This window comes from Balaenoptera musculus, chromosome 16 (genome assembly GCF_009873245.2).
Source record: "Balaenoptera musculus isolate JJ_BM4_2016_0621 chromosome 16, mBalMus1.pri.v3, whole genome shotgun sequence".
NCBI classification, from domain to species: domain Eukaryota; kingdom Metazoa; phylum Chordata; class Mammalia; order Artiodactyla; family Balaenopteridae; genus Balaenoptera; species Balaenoptera musculus.
In genome coordinates, this window is record NC_045800.1 from 19898286 (window position 1) to 19920457 (window position 22172).

Here is a 22172-nt window from a genome sequence, read left to right on the forward strand (position 1 = left end):
ACTCATAAATTCCTGAATACAGGTTTTAGTTGACGATACCTTAACCAGAGAAACTGTGAGGGGCAAGAAAATTTATACGTACTTTTTGTTTAATGCTGCATATCATACTACGTATTTTCTTCCCAAACCTACCATACCACAACAAACCCTCTAGATCCACACATAAACATAAATACAGCATATTACACTTCTGGCTAATTATTGTTATAATTTTTTAAATTGTTTAAAATACACAGAATAGTCTTAATGAAGAATAGAAGCCATAAAGGAAACACAGCTTTAAAGATAAGTCAGAGAAAGAAGAGTGAATCCTAGTGATGTGCCTCAGTAATCCAGAGTGGGAAGATCCAACATTTTGAGCTCTGTTAATGTATAGGAACCTCAAGTTTTCTGCATCAGTGAGTTAGAGCCCCTACTCCTGACCCCTCCCCAATCCACCTCCCCAGGTGTTATCCAATTTCCTGTCTCGAGCTCTCCAAAGTCTTCAGGCAAACTTAGTTACCCAGAGATTGCTCTGTGCCCCTCCAAAATGAATGCTTATATTCTCTAGACCAAACTCTGGAAAAAAAGATCTCATTTAATTCCTTTTATCAATGGAAAAGGCAAGCATCTGTTGATTTTGACTTTCTTTTAAGACTGGACTTTTGAAAACTTCATATGAGATGAATCTTTAGAATTCACTGACCCTCTGGAACAAAAACACTGAAGAGAGAGCCACACACTACCAAAAATTTTCAAAAAAAATAGAAGTCAACTATGTCTGAGTACAGCCAAGTAAGCATTTTCTAAGTTTCTGTTTTGATTGAAGAATAGCACCTTCTTTCTTTTCCATTTTTTTTTTTTTGCTTTAAAAGCTCCCAATTCAATCTTATCATCCTTAAAAAAAATAGACTGTGCCCACTAACTTCCTACTCTACCTAAATATTTTTATTCCTTTGACAAAACCCTTGATTCTGTTTTATATTCTGCCTGAGCTATTTTTGATTTTTAAAAATTTTTGGATCATCCAAGTTTAAAGCTGGCCCAAGATTGCATTTAGCATGTGGCTGCATGCATGGACACATGCTGCCAGGTCTCTGAACTTACTATCGCTCTCAGTCACAGACATCTCCACTTAATAATCCCCAGCAAGAACTTCTTTGGTTGTCTTTCCAGATTCTATTTCTTCTCTTCTACACAAAGGTAGGTTATGATTCCGAGACTTTATTATTTTAAAAGGGCCAAATCCCGAGGGATGGTGGGAAAGGCACCCATTTGGCTGTTCAGTGTTGCTCTAGACTCGGTATTAGAGAACTGAGGTCAGTTGGGCCAGCACTTCTGCCTGAGTATGTGCTCCCTCCCTCCAGCTGCCCTTTCTAAACCTCCCCAGCTTGCTACCTGTTGGCAGTGCTGGTGTTGCTGCTCCCGCTGCTGTGTTTCTGTGCCCGGCTCAACCTCCGTGGGGGCTTTGAATGCTGCAGCCGGGGGCTCGGCATGGAGGGGAACGCTGAGGCGTAGCCATGTTCACACTCTAAAGAGATGGCAAGAAAAAAAGATATGATAAGAGGAATATACCCAAATTCAAGGATCTACAGATCTCAAGTCCTTGCAGTAACAGGTTGTTGAAAACAAGAGAAGAAAAAGAGGTAAATTTTTTCCACTCTTTCTGGTTGGAAGATAAAATTCCCAGTCCTTGCCTGGTCATCAATCCTGTGACATTATATACAGACCCAACTCACCCCTGGAAGGTGTACCAACACCTCCTCTAAACCAAGGAACTTCTCCCTCCTCTCCAAAATCCTTTTCTCCAAGAATTCCTGACTCAAACACTCTTTTCTGAGACCAATTACCATTCACCTAAATTATTTCACTTGCCTCAAAATCCCTTTTCCTTTAACTATCCCCCTTCTAGAAGGTGTCTCTCTAAGCCCCACGTTTTTGTGTACTTCAAATAAATCAATCACCTAGTCTTAGGAGGACATTTTCTCTCAACACCACAATTTCCAGGGGCTGTACTCTTCATACCCCAATCTCTTTACAGCTCCCTTAGTCTCCATTCCTAAGGGGATCCCATCGCATCACACTTCAGATTCAAAGAGGTCCCTTGGCCACAAGTGTCTGCCCTCCGCCCTGCTCTTCAGCAGGCATTCCCTTTCTTTGCTCTCAGCCTTGTCTCCTCCACCCCTACCTGCACTGCTCCCAGCCCTTTCCTCCAGTTCTTTGCATCCTCTTGCCTCCCAGGTCCTCAGATCACCTCCACTCTCAACACCCTCCCTCCCTCTCCTCTGGTCCACCTCCACTCAGGGCAGTTCCCAGTTCCAGCCTGACCCCTCTCTCCGTCTCCCCCAGGTGACAGTCTCCTCTCCTTCATTAACATACACACACCCACATGTGCCCCCCGCACGCATGCACCAGTGGCACTCCTCCCCTCACATACCTGCTGCCTCATGCACCCCTCCACTCACATGCCCACCCTCTCTCACACGCACACCCACACACGCACCCCCTCCTCACACACTCACCCCTCCTCACACACGCACCCCCTCCTCACACACTCACCCCTCCTCACACACGCACCCCCTCCTCACACACTCACCCCTCCTCACACATACACCCCTCCTCACACACTCACCCCTCCTCACACACTCACCCCTCCTCACACACTCACCCCTCCTCACACTCGCACCCTCCTCACACACGCACCCCCTCCTCACACACTCACCCCTCCTCACACTCGCACCCTCCTCACACACGCACCCCCTCACACACTCACCCCTCCTCACACACGCACCCCCTCCTCACACACCCCTCCACACTCGCACCCTCCTCACACACGCACCCCCCTCACACGCACCCCCTCCTCACACACGCACCCCCCTCACACGCACCCCCTCCTCACACACTCACCCCTCCTCACACACGCACCCCCTCCTCACACACTCACCCCTCACACACGCACCCCCTCCTCACACACGCACCCCCTCACACGCACCCCCTCCTCACACACACACCCGCCTCACACACGCACCCCCTCCTCACACACGCACCCCTCCTCACAGGCAACCCCTCGTCACACTCGCACCCCCTCCTCACACACGCACCCCCTCCTCACACACGCACCCCCTCCTCACACACACACCCCTCGTCACACACTCAACCCTTCCTCACAGGCAACCCCTCGTCACACACGCACCCCCTCCTCACAGGCAACCCCTCGTCACACTCGCACCCCCTCCTCACACACGCACCCCCCTCACACACGCACCCCCCCTCCTCACACACGCACCCCTCCTCACACACGCACCCTCCTCACACACGCACCCCCTCCCCACACACACACACCCCTCCTCACACACTCACCCCTCCTCACACACGCACCCCCTCCTCACACACGCACCCCCTCCTCACACACGCACCCTCCTCACACACGCACCCCTCACCCGCCGCACCGCACTCCTTGCGCGGAGCTGGAGTGCGCGGGCTCAAGCGGTGGAGGAGGCGGCGGCGTCCAGCCGTTACCTCGGTCGCGGCGCTCCAAAAACTCGGCCGCCTCCAGCAGGCGCTGCACGTTGATCATCCGCACCTGCTCCATGGGCACCGCGGGCGGCGACAGGGGCCTCTCCGCGCTCCCTTCCCCGGCCGACAGGAGGCGCCTCATGCGGCTACAATCCGGCACCGCCCCGGGACATGTGCGGCGGCGGGCGGGCCAGCCCCGCCGCGGTTCCGCGCGCTCCCCACCGCCCCGCCGCCCCGCCGCCCCACCGCCCCCGCGCCTCAGCAGACAGCCAGCGCGGGGTTTGTTTACCTCTCCGCGCGAGCACGGGGGAGGGGCGGGAGCAGTGCCGCGGCCCGCCCCCTCCCGCCCCTTCCTCTGCCTCCTGGGAAATGTAGTCCCGCTCCGCCCACTGCACGCCGGGAGTCGTAGTACGCACGCCGCTTCAATGCGCCTGCGCCTTGCCAAGTTCCGCAATGGCCGCCGGGAGATGTAGTCCCGCTCGACTTCTACCGCCCAGATGCAAAGACTAAGAAGCTCTCTGGGCTTTGCTTCGCGGAGGGAAGGATTTGAGCGAACTGTGAGTCTACTCCCGGGGAGCCCTTTTCTCAATGACTCCCGGCGGGCGCCTAGGAGCTGAAGCATGCTTGATCCGCAGTGCCACGCTCCAGTTTTCTATCTACTACTACTTTCTCCTGTAACTTGTGTGCCTTGGTTGCCCCATGTGCAGAATAAATACTTGAAAAGCCAAAAATCCCTGTTCAGGAACAAGGGGTGATCCTATCAGAGCCAGAGAGGGCTCCCATAAGGCCCTTCTTCCACCTCAGTTTTCACAGAGAGGTAGTGTTTTGTGTTTTTTTTTTTTAATCTTATTTTTTAAAACTCCTTTCACCTCCCTCAGGAGGGGAAAAGGCTAGAAAACCTCGAGATTTTAGAGACTAGAAAACCTCTCTGGTGCTGCAAGTGAGGGATATAATTCAGTGGTTTGGTGCTGGAGTCACATGAGGCTCAGTTCAAATTCTGACTCTGCTACTTAACACTAGTTGTGTGGACTCTTCAGGCCTCATTTTCCTCACATCTATATCAGGTATAATTACTCCATTTATCCAAACATTGAGGGCCTGCCATGTGTCAGGCACTGTACTAGACATAATGTGTACAGTAATGAGAGAAACAGAGATGGGCCTTGCTCTCAAGGAGTGTGTAGTCAGTAGGGCTAATTGTGAAGATTAAATAATTCCAGCACTTAGTACATGGCACTCAATAAATGGAAGCTATGATGATCATTTCCTCTCACGCTCTCCTCCACAGAGAAGGAACTGAAAGCAGAGGCTAAAGAGAGCAGGACCACATTAAAAGACTGCCAATGGCTGCCCTCACCACCACCGTCTTTCCAAGTCCTCAAAGTCTAGACCAGAGTTTCTCCACCTCAGCATTATTGATATTTTGGGCGAATAATTCCTAACTGGGGGTGGGGGTGGAGACCTGTGCATTGTGGGATATTCAGCAGCATCCCTGGCCTCTACCCACTAGATGCCAGTAGCACACCACCAACTCAGGTGTGACTACCAAAAATGTCTCCAGACATTGCCAAATGTCTCTTGGGGCAGAAAATCACCCCTGACTGAGAAGCTCTGGTCTAGGGCGAAGAAAGGCAAGAGGGTCATAACTGTTGAAAGCTCTAGGAGCAAGCTGGGAATTGCGTAAACATCCATAACTTTTCCCCACCCTGATTATTTTAACCTCCTGGTGGACATCCAGAATAACAGGAAGCTCTTGGTGAGGGGAGAACTTCCTGTGGTCATTCCAGTGGCTACTGCAGAAAATAACCATCTCAGAATGAAAACGTTACTCTCAAAAATGTCATGGGCTTCATGCTGCATTTTAATATGCTCTTCCTCCTTTTTTTTTTCCAAAGTGAACAAGATTTCCAATGAGGTCAAAATCTGCAAAATTCTACCAGCCTTATTAAATATTACACTTGGCACCACATTTAAGAACCAAATAGATGTTCCATCAAATGCAGGGAGACCCAAAATGAGAGATGTTCACAAGCCACAGGAGATTTTTTTTTTGTAAAAGCTTTGAAACAGGAACTGTGCTTTTTCAGCTGTTGGCTAGGTCACTTCAGATCTGGGCTTTCCCATTGGGTGTTGGTAACAACCACCCTCCACATTCAACAAGGGACATGTTGGATAGGGGAAGAATGGAATTATTTAAAAGAAAATACCTGTTCACTCAGAACATCTGTAAGTTGAGGGTAGAAATAAAAATAAGGTTGAAAGTTTCTAATAAAGTTGAAAGTTTCTACCACTTCAGATCACAAATTGCTAAGGGCTACCCCAGGAACTTAAAAGAGGTAGCTTTATAACAAATAAAAGTCTACCCAATGGGAGGTAAACCATGCGACATGCAATCAAGGAAAAAAGTACAAACTGAAAATACACATGTGTTCAAGATGGGTTTAAATCCATACATCATAAGCCCTAGCGGGCTATTAAGAGAAAGCAGGATGCTTGGAGCACATGCCTGGCCTTTCACAGTTGACCTCCAGATGAATTAACCAACCCTTCTTTTAAAGCCATGGCCAAGAGGGAGATGAGGAGATGGAAAGTAGTGCAAGAATCACCAAAAGGCCACCTGCATATGTTGAAGAAGAGAAAAGGTGATGGTGATGGTGGGCAGTGTTAAGAACCGGTTTCTGTACAGAAATATCCAGCCTCTTCTAACAGCAAATGACCTGCTCCGGCTGACTCCCAGAGTTCTTGTGTGGACATTGGCCACAAGGGCCTCCTACAGCACAAAGCCTGGGGCTCTAGCCTTGGGAGAGTGATGCTACCCACAAACCATCCCTCAGCACCAGCCCAGCCTGGGGAAGCCCAGAGGCAGCCATGGCCTTTCTTTTGCAGATGAATCCAATCTGCACTACAAATGGGGAAACTGAGGAAAAGCAAGGCTTCCAAAGTCTATGACAAAAGAACCTGGAATCTTACCCATAGTTTCTGGTTCTTCTGTCCTCTCCCTAAAGTATCTCACTCAGGGGAGTCTCTTTTGAAGACGGAAAAAGTCCTCCAGAGTCCCCCAGCCCTGTAACAAACAGCCTGGATGGGGACAGTCTGCCTTCTGGAAGAACACGGCAAAGCTCTCCATTCCTAGGGGTCCTCTCCCTGCACCGTTTACTCAATGTAAATTTTCAAATGATTTACTGCAGATCCATGAACAATGGAGAAGGCTGGTCTGCGTTACATCGTTTCTGCAGACAGGAAAGACGAATAGAGGGGAAGGGGCCACGAGGTTAAGGTGCAAGTCCGAAGTCACTGTCTTAGTGACACCTGGCGCTTAAGAGAACTTCTCTGAAACTGCAAAGTGTATACTGTGCAGGGCACTGTTTTCCGCAGTTATTTTCAAGGGTGGGGATCTTCAAATAATCAAGGTTGGGAACGGGGGAGGTAAGTCCTGAGCTCCTAAGTAAGAACCGTTAACAGTTATACATCTTCCCATCGCCCACCCCAAAATGACAACCGCAGCCTCCTCCTCGCCTCTCTCCTCGGAGCCCAGAAACGTGAGGAGCAGCAGAAAACCTTTTCTTCTGCCCAGTGAGTCAGCCTTGCCTAACTTCATGCGTAAGCTCTCCTCGAGTCAGCAGCAGCTCAGAGCTGCGGGTCTGTGTGCAGCCGAGATAAATTTGGGTCTAGAAGGGATGACGTAATGCTAAACCCGAGAGGTAGCTGCCGCCTCCCAGGGCTCCAGTCGCCAGGGCTGCCGGCTGACATCCCAACCACACGGAAAAGCACCACGACCCAGGTGCCTGAGCTGGGGATAAAGGGAAAGAAAGGACATGAGGGTGGAGGAAACAGCAGGGGGAGGCAGTGTTAATCTGAGATCGCTGAATCTGGAAGTTTGTTGTTTTTTAACTTTGGTTTTCTGGTGAGATCAGGCCACTGGCAGAAGCTCAAACAGCTGCACTTGACTTCCATCCTGGCTTATCTCTTCCCTCTTAGAAAAGGGCTTCTTACATTTTATTAAATGGCCCTTATAACAGCAGCCTGTTTCGGTGATTGTAATGGATGTGTTAATCTTTCGAATGTCCTCTTCCTTCTTTTTTGCATTAACTTGGATCCAAGAAGAAATCTGCATTGCAGGACTCAATTAATATGCACGTGCAAGACTCTTGCTTACCCCGGAGCACCCCACTTGGGGGTGCAACTGATAAGGTATGCGGGAGGATCTTGCTAGGGGCATGCCAAGTGAATGTCCCCCCGAATAACATTTCATGGTTTGTTTTGTAGAAGTTTGTATCATTAAGCTTATTCCTCAATCCAGCCTCCATTTTTCAGATGAAAATACTGAGGCTCAGAGAGGTATGGTAACTTACCAAGGTCACACAGTTATCTATCAAACTGATGGAGCAAGGGTTAGGACTCAGTCTTACAGACTCTCATCCTGTGCTCTCTACCCATCTCCATAATTCTTTTTCTAGTTGATTTGTGGTTTTAAAAATAAATAGGTAAATATGGGGTTTCCCTGGTGGCGCAGTGGTTAAGAATCCGCCTGCCAATGCAGGGAACATGGGTTCGATCCCTGGCCCGGGAAGATCCCACATGCCGTGGAGCAACTAAGTCCATGTGCCACAACTACTGAGCCCGCGTGCCACAACTACTGAAGCCCGCGTGCCTAGAGCCCATGCTCTGCAACAAGAGAAGCCACGACAATGAGAATCCTGCACACTGCAACAAAGAGTATCCCCTGCTAGCCGCAACTAGGGAAAACCCGCGCACAGCAACGAAGACCCAACACAGCCAAGAAACAAAAAACAAAAACAAACAAATAAAGTTATAAAAAATAAAATAAAATAAATAAAAAATAGATAAATAAAGTGGAATACATTTTCTGGTCTTTTAAATTTATGGAGACCCTCTCCTTTAAATATCTAGATCAAGTTACATTCCAAAGGGATCCAAAGCGTTTCCTGTTTCATCTTCTGTTCAAGGTTCATTCTTCCCTAAGGAAAGGGAAGAATCAACTCCTCTGCTGGTGATGACCACAAGCCATGGGCCCAACCTCGCTACATCACTTTAATTAAAAGACCAGCACAGGTAAATGATCTTTGTTGTATGGAAGTAGCTCCCTTCATTAGGAATGCCTCCCGAATACTTTTTTTCAAATGACATTTCATCATGTGTTGCTGTAGCCATGTATTATTCTCCTTTAATTTGTGGTTATAATCATTTATACTGATAGATTTTGTGACTTTCAGCCATCTCTGGCATATATCCTGGTCAGCCATTGTATGTTGTTCTTTAAAACTGCTCATTCCATGGGTTAATATTTTGTTTAGAATGTTTGCATCTCTATTCAAAAGCAAGAATGTACTGTAATTTTTTGTTGCACTTATCAGGTTTTGGATGCAATGACCTATTCTTTCAAAGTTAAATGCAACTTGATTTTAAAGCCTTAAAAAAATATATTACCAGAGGCCTTCCCCTGCTGCTAAGAGGATGCCCCACATTCTTGACACAGCCCTGGGTAACCCTCCCTCCCCTGCCAGGAGCCTGCCTACAGTTGCCCTGCCTCACCACCCCTTGGCATCACCACTCCCTTCCAAGCGGCAGAAACTTGTGGAGGTCACTCTTAGGGCCAGCCAGGCCCTGGACACTAAATCACACACCCGGCCCTGCTGCCTCGTGGCTGAGTTCTCAGCTTCAGGTGCACTATTTAGAATAAAACACCAGGCCTTTGCCTGGCCAAAGATGTCTGTGATCTCACCATCACTTCTATTTCCAGCATTCTGATTCTAGGATTCTGGGATTCTCCAGAGATCCTAGAACATATGCCTCCACTTGCCTACTAGCTGCTACATAATGAGAGCCAACAATGTGCATGGTGCCACTTGTATAATCAGTTCATTTAATCCTCTACACACCTCTGAGATTCCTGTTTCCCAGATGAAGCCCCAAAAGGTTAAGTGATTTGCCCAAGGTCACATAGGTAGCAAACGGATTCAAACCTAGATTTCCCAACTCTTGGACCCCACAGCATACGTCAGGGTATGTTCCGTCAGACAAGGTCAGACAAAATTGGTTAGGGCAATGGTCTCACCCAGGTGTAATACCATCTGCCTAGAAGGCTTCAGAAATGTGTAGGAGTGTCTTTCTTGAGTGTCACCATGACTGGGGAGTTCTACTGGCATTTAGTGAGTACAAACCAAGGATTTTAAATCCTGCTCAAGAAGAACCGTCTCATCAATAGCTCCCTTGTTGATAAACACTAGGTCAAAAGGTTAAAGGCAGAGAACTCATCATTTGTTCAACGAATCTTTCTTAATCCTCCATTACATGCTGGGCACTAACCTAGATGCTAAAGAGAACAATGAACAAAACTGCTTGTGGGGCTTCCCTGGTGGCGCAGTGGTTGAGAATCTGCCTGCCAGTGCAGGGGACACGGGTTCGAGCCCTGATCTGGGAAGATCCCACATGCTGCGGAGCAACTGGGCCCGTGAGCCACAACTACTGAGCCTGCGCGTCTGGAGCCTGTGCTCCGCAGCAAGAGAGGCTGCGATAGTGAGAGGCCCGTGCACCGCAATGAAGAGTGGCCCCTGCTCACCGCAACTAGAGAAAGCCCTCGCACAGAAACGAAGACCCAACACAGCTAAAAATAAATAAATAAATAAATAAATTTATTAAAACAAAAAACAAAAACCAAAAACTGCTTGTGGTCTTTGTCCTCAAGGTGCTTGTATTCTAGCCTGATAGACAGATGATAAGCAAGTAAAATCATTGTAAACTGTGATAAGTAGGATAAGGGATAAATAATAAATGAGATGGGGGGGTAGCTTTAGGTGGGTAGAGGGATTAGGGCAATCACAAGGGCTGTCTAGGCCAGCTTCTCAAGCTTTAATGAGCGCACAGATCACCTGGGAATCATGCTAAAATGGAGATTTGGATTCAGCAGCTCTGGGGTGGGACCTGGGAGTCCCATTTCTGACAAGGTCCCAGGAGACACCAGGGCTACCCATCTTCAGACCACACTCACGTTAAACAGTAAGGGTGACGGCCATGCAGGGAAGATGGATTTTATTCTAAGTGAGATAGGAAGGAAACTACTGAAGGGCTTTAACCAAATAAATGACATGAACCCAGTTATATTTAAGATCACTCTTGTTTCCTAGATCTCGATGGAGGAGAGGAAGAGGTTGGACCTACGCCGTTTGACCGGAACCAGCTGGCCCACACTGGCAAGGTGGCAGCCAGGGCCTAAAGCTCATCTGTGCAGCTCACACTTGCCAAGCACGGGCCAGACCAGTTGCCCTACAAGCTCAAGTGCCTTCTGGAAACCTAGTAGAGCCTGACAGGGTGTGGATTCACACCCTTGACATTGTAGCACCCAGAGTGTCAGGAGCCCTACTGGTTGGGTGAGTTCCCCAGGGGGTGCTGGGCAAGGTGGTACTGCAAGGGCAAGTGGCAACACCCTAGACCATTGCCTTCCAGAAAAAAGGGCCCTATCTGGCTTCAGTGTCAATGCCTAAAGAGTCCCGGAAGGTTTTGGCTGCCCTCTCTCTGCCCTAGGATGAGTGGGAAGTAAAGGAAGTCGCTCCAGGGAGGCATTCCCAAGGGGACCCTCAGCCTGAACCTCAAACATTCCAGATTCCATTTCTTGCCTCTTGCTCTCTGACACTTCTCTCAGAGTTCTGAAGTCTCCTAGGAAGAAAGAAAAACCTGGTTTTGAGTCTCAGCTCCACTCTTTGTTAGCAGGTGGCCTTGGGAAAGTTAGTTAGCCTTGCTAAGGCTAAGGCTTTCCTCATCTATAAAATGAGGATAATGATAGCACCCTCCTGTTGGATGATTGTTAGGATTTAATATAAAGCACTTAGCATTGTGCTGGCACGTAGTAACTGCTCAGTAAAAGGGCACCATTATCACTATTCCTTTGGAAAACAGAGACAACATTGTATTTGTCAGCAGCCTCCTTGGGGACAGGCTATCAGACTCGCAGGAGACAGGCAAGTATTATTTACTGTTCTCTATTTGTCTGTCACTTGCACTGGAATATAGAACTAGAACTGGAGACCACACATACTGCACTTTGGAAGCAACAAGCACAGTGCTTGGCTCCTCACAGGTGTTAGAAATTTTACAGCTGGTGGAAAAAAGGAAAGAAAGTTGCATGCAAGGTACTCAGAGTCTTGGGAGTCAAGAAATATGGTAGAGATGGTCAGGTGTGGTGGAGGTAAGAGGGAGATAACACAGGGACATCATAATGAAGTTCTGGGCCCCTGTAGAAATAAAAACAAAGGCCACATGCGCTTACACTCGTCACCCATGGCCAAAAACAGAGCAGCCCTGGGCACGCCCTCCATTTTAATACAACAGTATTAAAACAGTCCCGAATCATCTTTATTCAAGTATCCTTGCTAATGGCAATAAAGACACAGGGTAAAATATCTCTAATAGCAGGTAATCCAAATCCCCTTTTATTAGCTTTAAACTTCCCAATCTTTCTCTCCCTCAGGACACTGTGTTTATCTTTCTAATTTTGCTGTGTTTAAATTTCCTTAGCAGACACTGGAGTTGGATATTAGAGGTATGAGGCCAAGGGCATGTTGTATGGGAGAGCAGGCTTGGTAGGAGCACTGCTATGGACAATCCTCCAAGTGCAGAGTGCCCTAGTCTGTAAAGAACTAGGAGTGGAATGTGCTTATTTACAAGGTTGCTTACACAGTACTTGATTTCCTAAGCTCAGGCAGCTTTAAAAAAAAAAAAAAAAAAAAGAGTCAGATCTGTAAATATTACAAGAATAAACAGAAAACACAAAGGATTTTAAACACCAGGCTGGGGGGTGGCAGGGTGCATGCAAGGAGGGGAGGGACTATTCCTTTTTTTGGAAGCCCGGCATAAATTTTTGTTCTATCTGTAATGATGGCTAGAACCAAAGACACAAAGCCCAAGTCAGATGCAGTCCCACACTGTTGGGGTTTACTTTAAGACAACTGAATTTCTAAAATCTGGCACTGCAATAGAGTATAACTCCATGATGGCAGGAAACTGTACTTCCAGGTCCTAGCACAGAGCCTGACATAAAGCAGTGTGTACCCCTTAAGTACCAGTTTGATGGATGGATGAATGAACAAACTCACAGAACACATTTAGGGAGAATTCCTGGCATGCAATATAATTCCACATTTTATAAAATTATTTGCCACAAGGGCCTTTTAAAGAAAGGTTCTCTAACCTAAATTTTTAAAAAAGAGATCCTATTTACATATATTTCCTGGAGATGTATTGCTCAAAACAAGGGTCACCTGAACTTTCAAAATATTTCACAAGCAAGGGGCCCTGTACAGCATTCTGCCAAGATGAGGAAGCAAAGAAGGAACCTCCAGCTGCGGAGGATGGTGGCAAACGCCCATTCGTTTTGGCCGGAGAGATCAAGTCAGCTGCTGACAGCTTTAAGACCTCCAGCCAGGCCACTCAGGGACAACAGTATCGAGAAAATTACTTCCCTTTAGTTTAGCAGAAGAGCCAGAGAGCAGGTGTCTCTCCCTGCGGAATTGAAGCTTCTCTCCAGTGTCAGCCAGAGCTCCACCCTCCACCCCCAGAAGGAGGCCCCTCCAGGAAGACTTGAATTCCTCCTCCTCAGTTAAGGCTGGGTAGCCATCCTGTCACTGTCATGGCCTTCGGGCTCCACCCACTCCCCCCACCCTAAATGTAAAAGGAAATATTTCTTCTAAATGGTGAATTCAAATTAGCTCAATTTTGAGAGACTATTGAGAATGTTGCAATGACCTTTGCAATAACCGGACACACCCTGGGATCAGTAAACCAGGGTTGAGAATTGCTGACTTTATGAGCACCTGACTTATAAAACAAAAGCCCGGTTTGGGGCTCTGCCTGGGACCCATTCTCACGTCAGGCGGGAGGGAACACAGCCCAGAAGGACCTGGTTCCCTGGTTCTGCCTCTCCTGTGTCATCTTGGGTAAGCCACTGTCCCTCTCTGGGCCTCGGCCTCCCCGTCTGTATAGTGAGGATGATGGCTGCTCTGTGACCTCTGGGGCTCCTTCTGGCCCTGATGCTCCGTCTTACCACCTGCCTCCTTTAAAGGCAAAACCCAAAAGGGAGTGGAAGGCAGAATGGGAAAGGGCAGAGAACTGGTTCAGAAGGCCAGGCTACCATAAACCTTCCCCCGTTTCTTCCTGCTGAAAATGCCTTTATTCATTCTGCAGGAAGATTCCCATTTTTTGCTGGGTTATTGATTTTTATACTTCTTTTTCTTTCTCTCTCTTTTTTTAACTCAAAAGCCACAAAACCACAAGTCACCTCCCCAAAACGGGTCATTTGGAAGCCAGTGCTATCGGGGGTTAGGTGTGTCAGGCCTGGCATACTGGTGGTATCTAAGTGAAGACCAGGCCAGGGCAACCATGGGCTTCTCCTCCAGAAACCCAGTTTAAATCAATATTTATCCAACTGTATTTATAGAAAGTGGTGGTGGTAGGGAAGAGGGGGGGGGGTAGGGAGGCAGGGGCATCTAAAACAGAACAAGCCACAATGACTGATGCAAATCTTTGTGGCCAATTCATTTCTGCAGGGCCAGGCTTTTTTTAAAAGGCAAAAGACCCAGCTTTTGGTGAACCTGCTGTTGGCCCTAGTACCATAGCAACAGCCCCAAGGTCCTCTAATATGTCCAGAGGACAGACTTGGGAAAGGCAGTAGGAGGGGGGTGGTAGGTTAGTGTTTTCCTAGGAGCCTAAACTTGAGTAGGGCCAGCAGAGTTGAACAACTCTGAAAAACAAAAACAATCTCTCTGGTTGGCTCTTCTGTCTCCAGCTTCACTTCTAAACCTTTTCTAAGCAGAGTGTGTGCAGGAAGACCCTGGACAATCAACAGGGTGTTACAAACACCCGCTCTGCTTCAGATTATTGGGTGACCTTGAGCAAGTCATTTCACCTCTCTGGACTTCATTCCTTGGCTGGAAAATGCATACACGTATATATGGTTAAAACTGTAGGCTCAGTCGAATCAGAGGCCTAGGTTCAAAACTCAGCTCTGCCATTATTAACCCTGTGACCTTTGGGCAAGTTACTCAGCTCCCTGTTCCTTGGTTACCCCCTCTGTAAAATGGGGGTAATAGAAGTGCATATGCCGTGGGGTTGTTGTGAAGATTGGAGGAGATAACGCATGTTTAGCCCCATTCTTTACCAAGTATAGTCAGTGCTCGATAAATAGTTGCCAGTGTTGACATTATACAATGCAATTAGTTGCTGCTGCCACCGCATGCTGGCACCCTCTTCATTTCCTTCCGTTCTACCCCCAGACTTCTGCCAGCCATCCTCAGATGAAAACCCCCATTTCTAGGTGCATCAGTGGGAGAGTGTTTTGGTCAGAGAGGGCAGGTAGGTGAGCAGCTGTTGTTTTGCCTTGGATCTGATAGAGCTTCCCCCCCCCACCACATCCCAAACCAGAAATGGCTCAATTCAGCTTCTCTAACTTCCCATGGTCCGGATGCTTTTCCTGGGTCCCCTCCACAGGTTACCCAGTCCCTGGGAGCTCTGGGACTCTGAAAGCCACAACAGTATCCTCAAAAGTCTATTTCTGGCATTTACCTATGGGCAGAGATAATATTTAAAACTGGAAAGAAAGTTGAATCTGAGGAACATAATTTAGGATGCTGAGGAAACAGAAGCCTGATTTAATAATGCTCTTTACATAACTCCACCAAAAACAAGTACATCACTCCACTCCATCATAAATCAACCCATGGAGGTTTTCAGAAAAAAAAGCAATTGCACATAGTACATGCTCAATTACATATTGTGGAATGAATGAATGAATGAATCGTAAGATGCCTTCTGTACAGAAATGTGACCTAGGTGAACATTAGTTGCCACCAAAGCCCTCAATTTTAGCATAAGTTGCACTGGTTTCCTGCTCTCTAAACCAATAACTGATCTGTCTGTAGGGTCACAGCTGATGTAGTTTCAGCTCTCTAGGCCTGACCTACCATCTCCTTATAAGCCCTGGTCTTTACAGCCCAAGGGCATTCTGCATTGATAATGGAAGACATCCTCCCTTCTTGGAAGAGATCAGTATTTCTAACTCTTCTCCAAGTCTTCAGAACGTCTGTCATGTGTCCCCTGGCCTTCAAACCTGATCACTGTGCCATAGCCAGTAAATGACAAATCCAACCAATCAAAGGCTGTATACTGTCTACCGTATGCCAGTGTTATTGCAACGGTGACATATACTGAAATACTGTAAGTGATCTTTTCCCTTAAGATGCTAATCTTCTCCCTGTGAGGATAAAGCTAATGCACAGCAAGCAAGTAGAGAATTGCTGATTATCAAGGCTCAAAGAAGTGACTATTTATTGAGCACCTACTATATTCCAGGTACTTTAAAAGGAGCACCTCAGTTAGTTGTTCAGCAATGGCAGGAGGCCGATGCTATTGTTATCCTTGTTTTACAAAAAAGAAATGAAACCTCAGAAAGGTTAGGTAACTTGTGCCCAAGGTCACACAACCAGTAAGCAGTGAAGGGGGAATTTGGGCCCTGCTCTGGGTGACTATAAAGCTTTTGTTTTCTCAACTACCCTGACTTAAGAAATATCCAGGGGAGGTTTCCTGGAGGAGGTGGGAACTGACCTAGGCCTTGAAGGGTAGGTAAGACACAGATAACCCCAGGGGAGTAAGAGAATGAGGGCATTTTAGACAGAGAGAAGAGTCTAAGTGAAGCACAGAGGCATGACTGTAAAGCCTGCTTGCTGGTGGACCTGCTGGACGGGAGCAGAGATTAAATCAGGAAGGCAGGGTAGGGCCAAATGACACCACACAGCAGCAGCTTACTCTATCAGGGGGAAGAGGCTGCTCTTGAGCCTGTCCATGCCCTTAGGAAAGCACCTCACCCTCAAACCCAGGTAATACACTCCAGAGAACCACCCATGGCTTCTACTCCCATTTAATCATTCTTTTCTATCTTAAGCATTGCCCCAAAGCCACCTTCCCTACAGACTGGGAAGCCCGTTTCTGTCCTGTAGACCTTACCGGTTATAGTAACTTCCACTTGCCTGCTGAACAACTTTTATGCACAGAACACCCTTTTGTGAATTTCTTTCTTATTCCCTTTCATTTTTAACCTTTTCTAAAACAGGAAGTACATATTTTTTCCACTAATCAGTCAGTCCTAAATTGCTATCCCTCCACTGGACCCCAAATGGATATGGGTGATATATCAGAGGTTATTTATGTATAATTTCTGAATTTGTGATAACAGGGTCACAGTATCCATGATTAATATTTCTGGAGGCCTATAATTTGAGATTCTCAGGGATTCACATCAGTTGGAACTTTGGGAGAATGTACCAGCATATCCTAAGCAATCCTTGCCTTGCACAGAGTAGTCAATACTGAGTGACTTAATTTGAACACCCCAAGAAAACTCATTATATATACTGAGAATAATTCAGTACTGTGTACACTCAGCTCTGCTAGTACGGAAACCTCAAAGAAGCCATGAAAAGCAGTTCTGGTGACAACGGAAAATAAGGCAAGCTCCTGCCAAGTAAATACTTTGCAAACGGTAAAAGCGGAACGTGTAAACTCGTGACCAGGGCCTATCGGTGCGTTTCGAGGATGTCTCACAGAACCCGAAATGGAGAATTGAGGCTCAACACCCGGGCGAAGAGCGTCCCTTTAAGAAGGGATTGTACCAGCTGGCCACACTAGAGCTCCCCGTGATTTTCTGGCTTGCCTCCTGGCTCCACCCCCCAGTCTCTGGCCTCAGCAACTCGTGACGTCAGAGGAAGCTGAAGCTGCCGATTGGCTGAGGGACGCTGCGAGGTCAAGTCCAGTCAGAGGAAAGAAGTTTGTCTCCATGTGGAAACCATGTGTCTCTAGCTGGGAGGGGGAAGAGGAGGAGGCGGAGAAACTGAGATCAAGTGATTACAGGAGAACTGGCTGAAATGAAAGCGGGGAGGTTGTGCACCTGAGCCGGCCAGTAATGCCCTTTGCAGTAGTGACCTAAGAAAACAAGCAAACAAACAAACAAAAAGACCTTGCCCAACTAACAAAACTTGAGCCCCCCAATCATAAAAATAATTAAAAAGCTAGGGTCCTTGCTTCCTTCCAAAAACCAGGGACCTGAGAAACGCTGGAATCCTATCGGAACGCCTAGATTCCCCTCCCTCCCCCCACGACCGAATGATGTAAGCGTTTCGGAAAGCGGGGCTCTGAAGCAAAACAAGTCCTGCGCGCGCGGAGGGACCCTCAGTGCCCGAACCCGACGCACGCACGACCCGCCCCCCGCCTCGCGTTATTGCTGTGCACACGCGGACCGCCGTGACGCGCGGGCATTGTGTGCAGCGAGCAGAAAACAACGGCGAGCGCCGCCAGCGCGAAGAAGCACCCCCAATAAAATGAGGCAGATGTAGGGCCCGCTGTTTTCCGTACCAGGAGACCGAGACTGGGCGGGAGGTGGGGCGAGAGTGGGGAAAATAAAGTGGCCTCCGTGGGCCGCTCCAATTTTAAGGGGAGATAATAGAGGGCCCTGCGGATGGTCGCCCCATAGTTTGCTGGAGGTCACCCTCGCCTGCGTGAGCTGTTGGGGAGGGGGCGAGAGCCTAGAGCGGAGTTCCCGCTCTCGGGGAAATCTGGGGGCCGCTGGCATCACGTCATGCTGAGCCAAACAGCGGCTGCGAAAAGAGGCGAGAGCTAAAAATACTCCTGCGGGGAGCCGGCCGAAGGAGGGGGGCAGCGGGGCCGAGGGGCTGATTACGCACACGAAGTTGACTTCGATTGGGGCGCCCAGGTTCCCGAGCCCCTCTCGGGGTCTTGCAGCGCGGACACCTCGTGAAAGGGACCAGGAGGAAGCCCCTTGGCTTCCACAGTCTCGGGAGCCTGGCTCCGCTGCCGCTGGCCCGCCCGGTGCGGGGCAGCCCGGCCCAGCGCGCCCGGCCCTCTGCTTACGTGACTGGTGGCCACGCCAGAGCCCCGGCACCGGTAAACAAGGAGGTGGCGGCGGCCGAGGCGGCCGGGGGAGCGAGGGTGGGGGCGGCGAGGTGGGGAGCAGAGGTCTCCGATTGTCTGCGAGTGCGAGGGGCGGAGGGCGAGGGATGCGGTGGAAGCTCCAGCAGCCTGTTTAGTACACCCTTCTGTAGAGGGGGGCGGAGGGGGCCAACCAGGTTTGCCACACACTGCCAAGGTGCCCTCTTTGGGTGCACCCCCGGCCAGAGCCGACGCCACGGGACAGACTCAGGGGAACAGGGCACCCGGGCGGGGGATAGCGTAAGAAATCACGCCCCTCCCCCCTCCAACAAAAGCGAACACACCAAACAAAACCACGTCTTCCCCCATCTCCCCACCAGCTCTGGCTTTTCAGAAACTACCCTACTGACGAATGCACACTGGCCCCCCCCCCGCAAAACCCCGTGAATAATCGCAAACATTCAGCTACACGGCCGACGATGCGCCTTTCTCGCAACCCAGGCACTCTGAGAAAACAGGAGAGAAGAAAAGAACGCACTACCGACCACGCTACAAAAATCCTTGTTTTTGCCTTAAGCTACTGCACGATTTCGCTGCCATCACACGGTTACTTTAACCCCGAAGGCCTGGGGTGTCGGTCAGCTAAGGTGTTTTTGTGTTTGAGGGTTGTTGTTGTGTTTGGGGGAGGGGGGAGTAGGTTGCAAGATCTGACACGTTGCAATCGGACCCTTTCTTTCTTTCTTTCTTCCTTTCTTTCTCTCTCTCTGTCCTCCTCTCTCTCTCTCATCTCATTGATCTTCCTACTTGTTCGGACAGATAAAACAGCCTGCTTTTCTCTACTCTGTCGGTCTATATTCCTCGGCCCCTTCCCCCTTCTCGCAGCTATTATTTGTGAGGACCGTGCTGGAAACGCCGCACACGCGTGCCCCCGTTAACGGCGCTGAGCGACTGCCTGGGGAGGATGGGGGGACCCAGTTGGCAGAGGCAAAAATGAAACAAACAAATACAAAAAGGAGGCCAGGCCGGGGTGGGGCTCCCAGCACCCCCCCCAAAGCATCGCTCTCCACCTGAATCTGGGGTGGGGGGGGAACAGTAGAAATCCACGAGGAAGGCATTTGCCTTCCTCGCCCAGCGCGCTCACTCGGGAGCCGTATCCCGGAAAATAAAAAAACCGAGCATAACAGCCTACACCTTCTTCCATAACTATTGTTTCCTGCGAGATCCCAAAGTTTCCTTCTGGCTGCGTCCCCCTCGCCAAGTTTCCCGGGCGCAGGACGGCGGGTCCGGGGCGAGCTGCTGGCGGTGCTTGGCTTTGCCGGCCTGTTTCTGGGCGGGGGGGGGGGCGGTGAGGAAACCACAGGGCACCAGAGGCGCAGGAGGACTGTATCCGTGGACGCGATTGCCTGAGCCCAGCCTTGCTGCGAGAGGAGAGGAAAAAGCAAAGTAGACAGGAGGGAGAAGCAGAGCCGAGCCAGCCCGAGCCCACGCCGCGGAGGGCTGTTTGGTTGTTGGTGTTATCGTTGTCGTGTGTGTCTGTGTGTTTTCTTTCTGGAACCGCTGAGCTCTGCCTACAGTTTCCAACTTTCGGCTTCTAATCCCCACCCCACCCAGGAACGAGCGACAGAAAAACAACACTTGTCTGCCCGAGAAGGCTCCGGAAAAAAAAAAAAAAGGAAGAAAGGCGACCTCGAAGAGATGAGCTCTCGGCTCAGTTGTCAGCAAACAACAACACTCCCCCGCTCCTCGGCCCAGCGGTCCTGCCAGCCTCTGGGAGACGGACAGACGGACGCACCGACAGGCCCCCCCTTCCCCCCGCTCGTCTTTGTTACATCTTTAGCAGCTTTGTGCGTGCGTGTCCTTTCTCCGGTGTCATCGGCTTTACTGCCGAGGGCTGGATGTGTGTGTGTTGGCGGAGGGGGGTCAAGCAGGCGACAGGGGTCGCCCAAATGGGCGAGGAAGAAAGAGCCGGGCGCCGAGGAGGAGCCAGCGCCCCCAAACTTACTTTTGTTTTCTTTCTCGATCTGCTCCAGGTAGCTGGCGGCCTCGAGCAGAATCTGCACGTTCTGCAGAAAAGTGTTGATGTGCTTCTCCATCGAGTTCTCGCTGGTGTTGAAAATGTCCGAGAAGGGGCACCTGAGCTTGGCCCCCGCGAGCTCCTCTGGCTGGGCCGGGGGCTGGGGCGCGGTCACGGCCGGGGGCGCGGCGGGGGCCAGCCCCGCACCCTCGCAGCGCGCCTCCTTGCGCGGCCGCCCGCGTTTGCCCATGGAGGAACCGGGGTCCGCCGAGCTCGTCCTGTTTTGGGGCTGCGCGGCCCGGCCGAGCTCCGGGCCCCAGGGGAGAACCGGCTGGCTGGAGCGAAGAAGGCGCCGAGGCGAGGAGGCGACCTGACTTCCCGAGCCTCGCTGCGTGCAGTTGTGTGTCTGAGTGTGAGTGTGTGTCCGTCTCGCAGTGGGTCTGTGTGTATGGGAGATTGAATGAACCTACAGGACAGACGGAGGCGCTCTGGCGCCTGGGTCCTAGTGCGAGCCGGTCGCCATCGGACCGGTCAAAATAAAAGGTGGAGACAAGCGAGGCAGGGACCGCCCCCTGCCCGTCCCCGCACACTTCTCCGACTCTCCCCAAATCTTACCACATTGTAGAGCGTAGGATTTAAACAGGAATGGAAAAAAATACTCGAAGGCTCTGAGCGCACCGGCATAAAAACAAACTACTGAGCTAGTTTTTTCTTCACATAAAAGTAATAGCAATGCCTGGCACATAGTAGGTTTCCAACAAATGGGAGCTGCTATGACTTAAAAAATAAAAGCCCAATCCAAAATATCGTCATATATGACCTCAAGTTCTCTTCCCCCAATGCACGCACACTCACTCACTACTCACTCACAGACGCACGGGCATCTGCCTTCACGGGGCCAAATGAAATCCCCAGGCCACCAAATCCCAGTTACAGATTTACTCACTCTCTCCTTCTCCCTTCGAATGCAAAGTTATTTTCCAGGAAGAGGGAGGAGGTGTAAGCATCTCTCCCCACACTCCTCTTCCCAGCCATAGTCCAGCTGTGCAAAGCTCACAGTAGGGTGCCTCCACACCTGGCTCTCTTTTATTTGACAGAAAGGCAGAAGTGGCAGCCCAGGAACCTCCCACCCCTACCCCAGCTGAATTCCACCTTTTGGTTCTGAAGACCCCTGCCCCAGTTGACATTGTTTCACTGCTACTGCAGACCCAGTGAGAGTCTGCAGGAACCGTGGGTGGTCTCCAGGCCCGGGAAGGATGGTGGGAGTCAGGGCCCTTTGGGAGTGCCATAGTGAAGGATTCAAGTCCCAGTTCTGCTGCATACAGACTGCATGTGTGCCTGGGCGAGTCCTATAACTGCCCTTGGCCTCAGTTTCCCCATCCACGAAACCTCTCATAAGATTCGTGTGCTGATTAAATTATATCTGCACTTAGTACACTGCCTGGCCCATAGTAAGATCTTTTGCTTCCAGTATAGACCCAGACAAGAGCCTGAGTCCCCTACCTGCAGCTAAGGGGGGAAATAAGTTGCAGGAAACAAGACTCTTCTGCACTTTGTTGGAAAACATATCTGCAATAAGCCCACCTAAATATTGTCAACTTGCGAGGTCACCTGGAGTTTTCCTCCAGGGAAACCGTTTACCTAGAAGACACAGTGAACGCTGGCCCCTGGAGCTGTGCAACCCAGCCACCCTGCTTAGAGTCAGCTTCACACA

General features: G+C 49.7%; 1 protein-coding gene across 3 annotated transcripts in view; it reads right to left on the reverse strand.

Annotated features, from left to right (window-relative positions):
* Positions 1-21178, reverse strand: part of MXI1 (MAX interactor 1, dimerization protein) — an 85848-nt gene extending 64670 nt beyond the window's left edge. The window contains exons 1-2 of one of the 3 annotated variants that reach the window (XM_036828786.1): positions 20447-21178; positions 1378-1510 (exon numbers count right to left, since the gene is read on the reverse strand). In XM_036828786.1, the coding sequence (XP_036684681.1) occupies positions 1378-1510; positions 20447-20708 (395 nt within the window). In that variant the 5' untranslated portion in view covers positions 20709-21178. Of the gene's footprint in view, positions 1-1377; positions 1511-3498; positions 3729-20446 lie in introns of those variants that run through there. The other 2 variants (XM_036828785.1, XM_036828787.1) reach the window with 2 other exon arrangements.
* Positions 21179-22172: the final 994 nt, after the last annotated feature.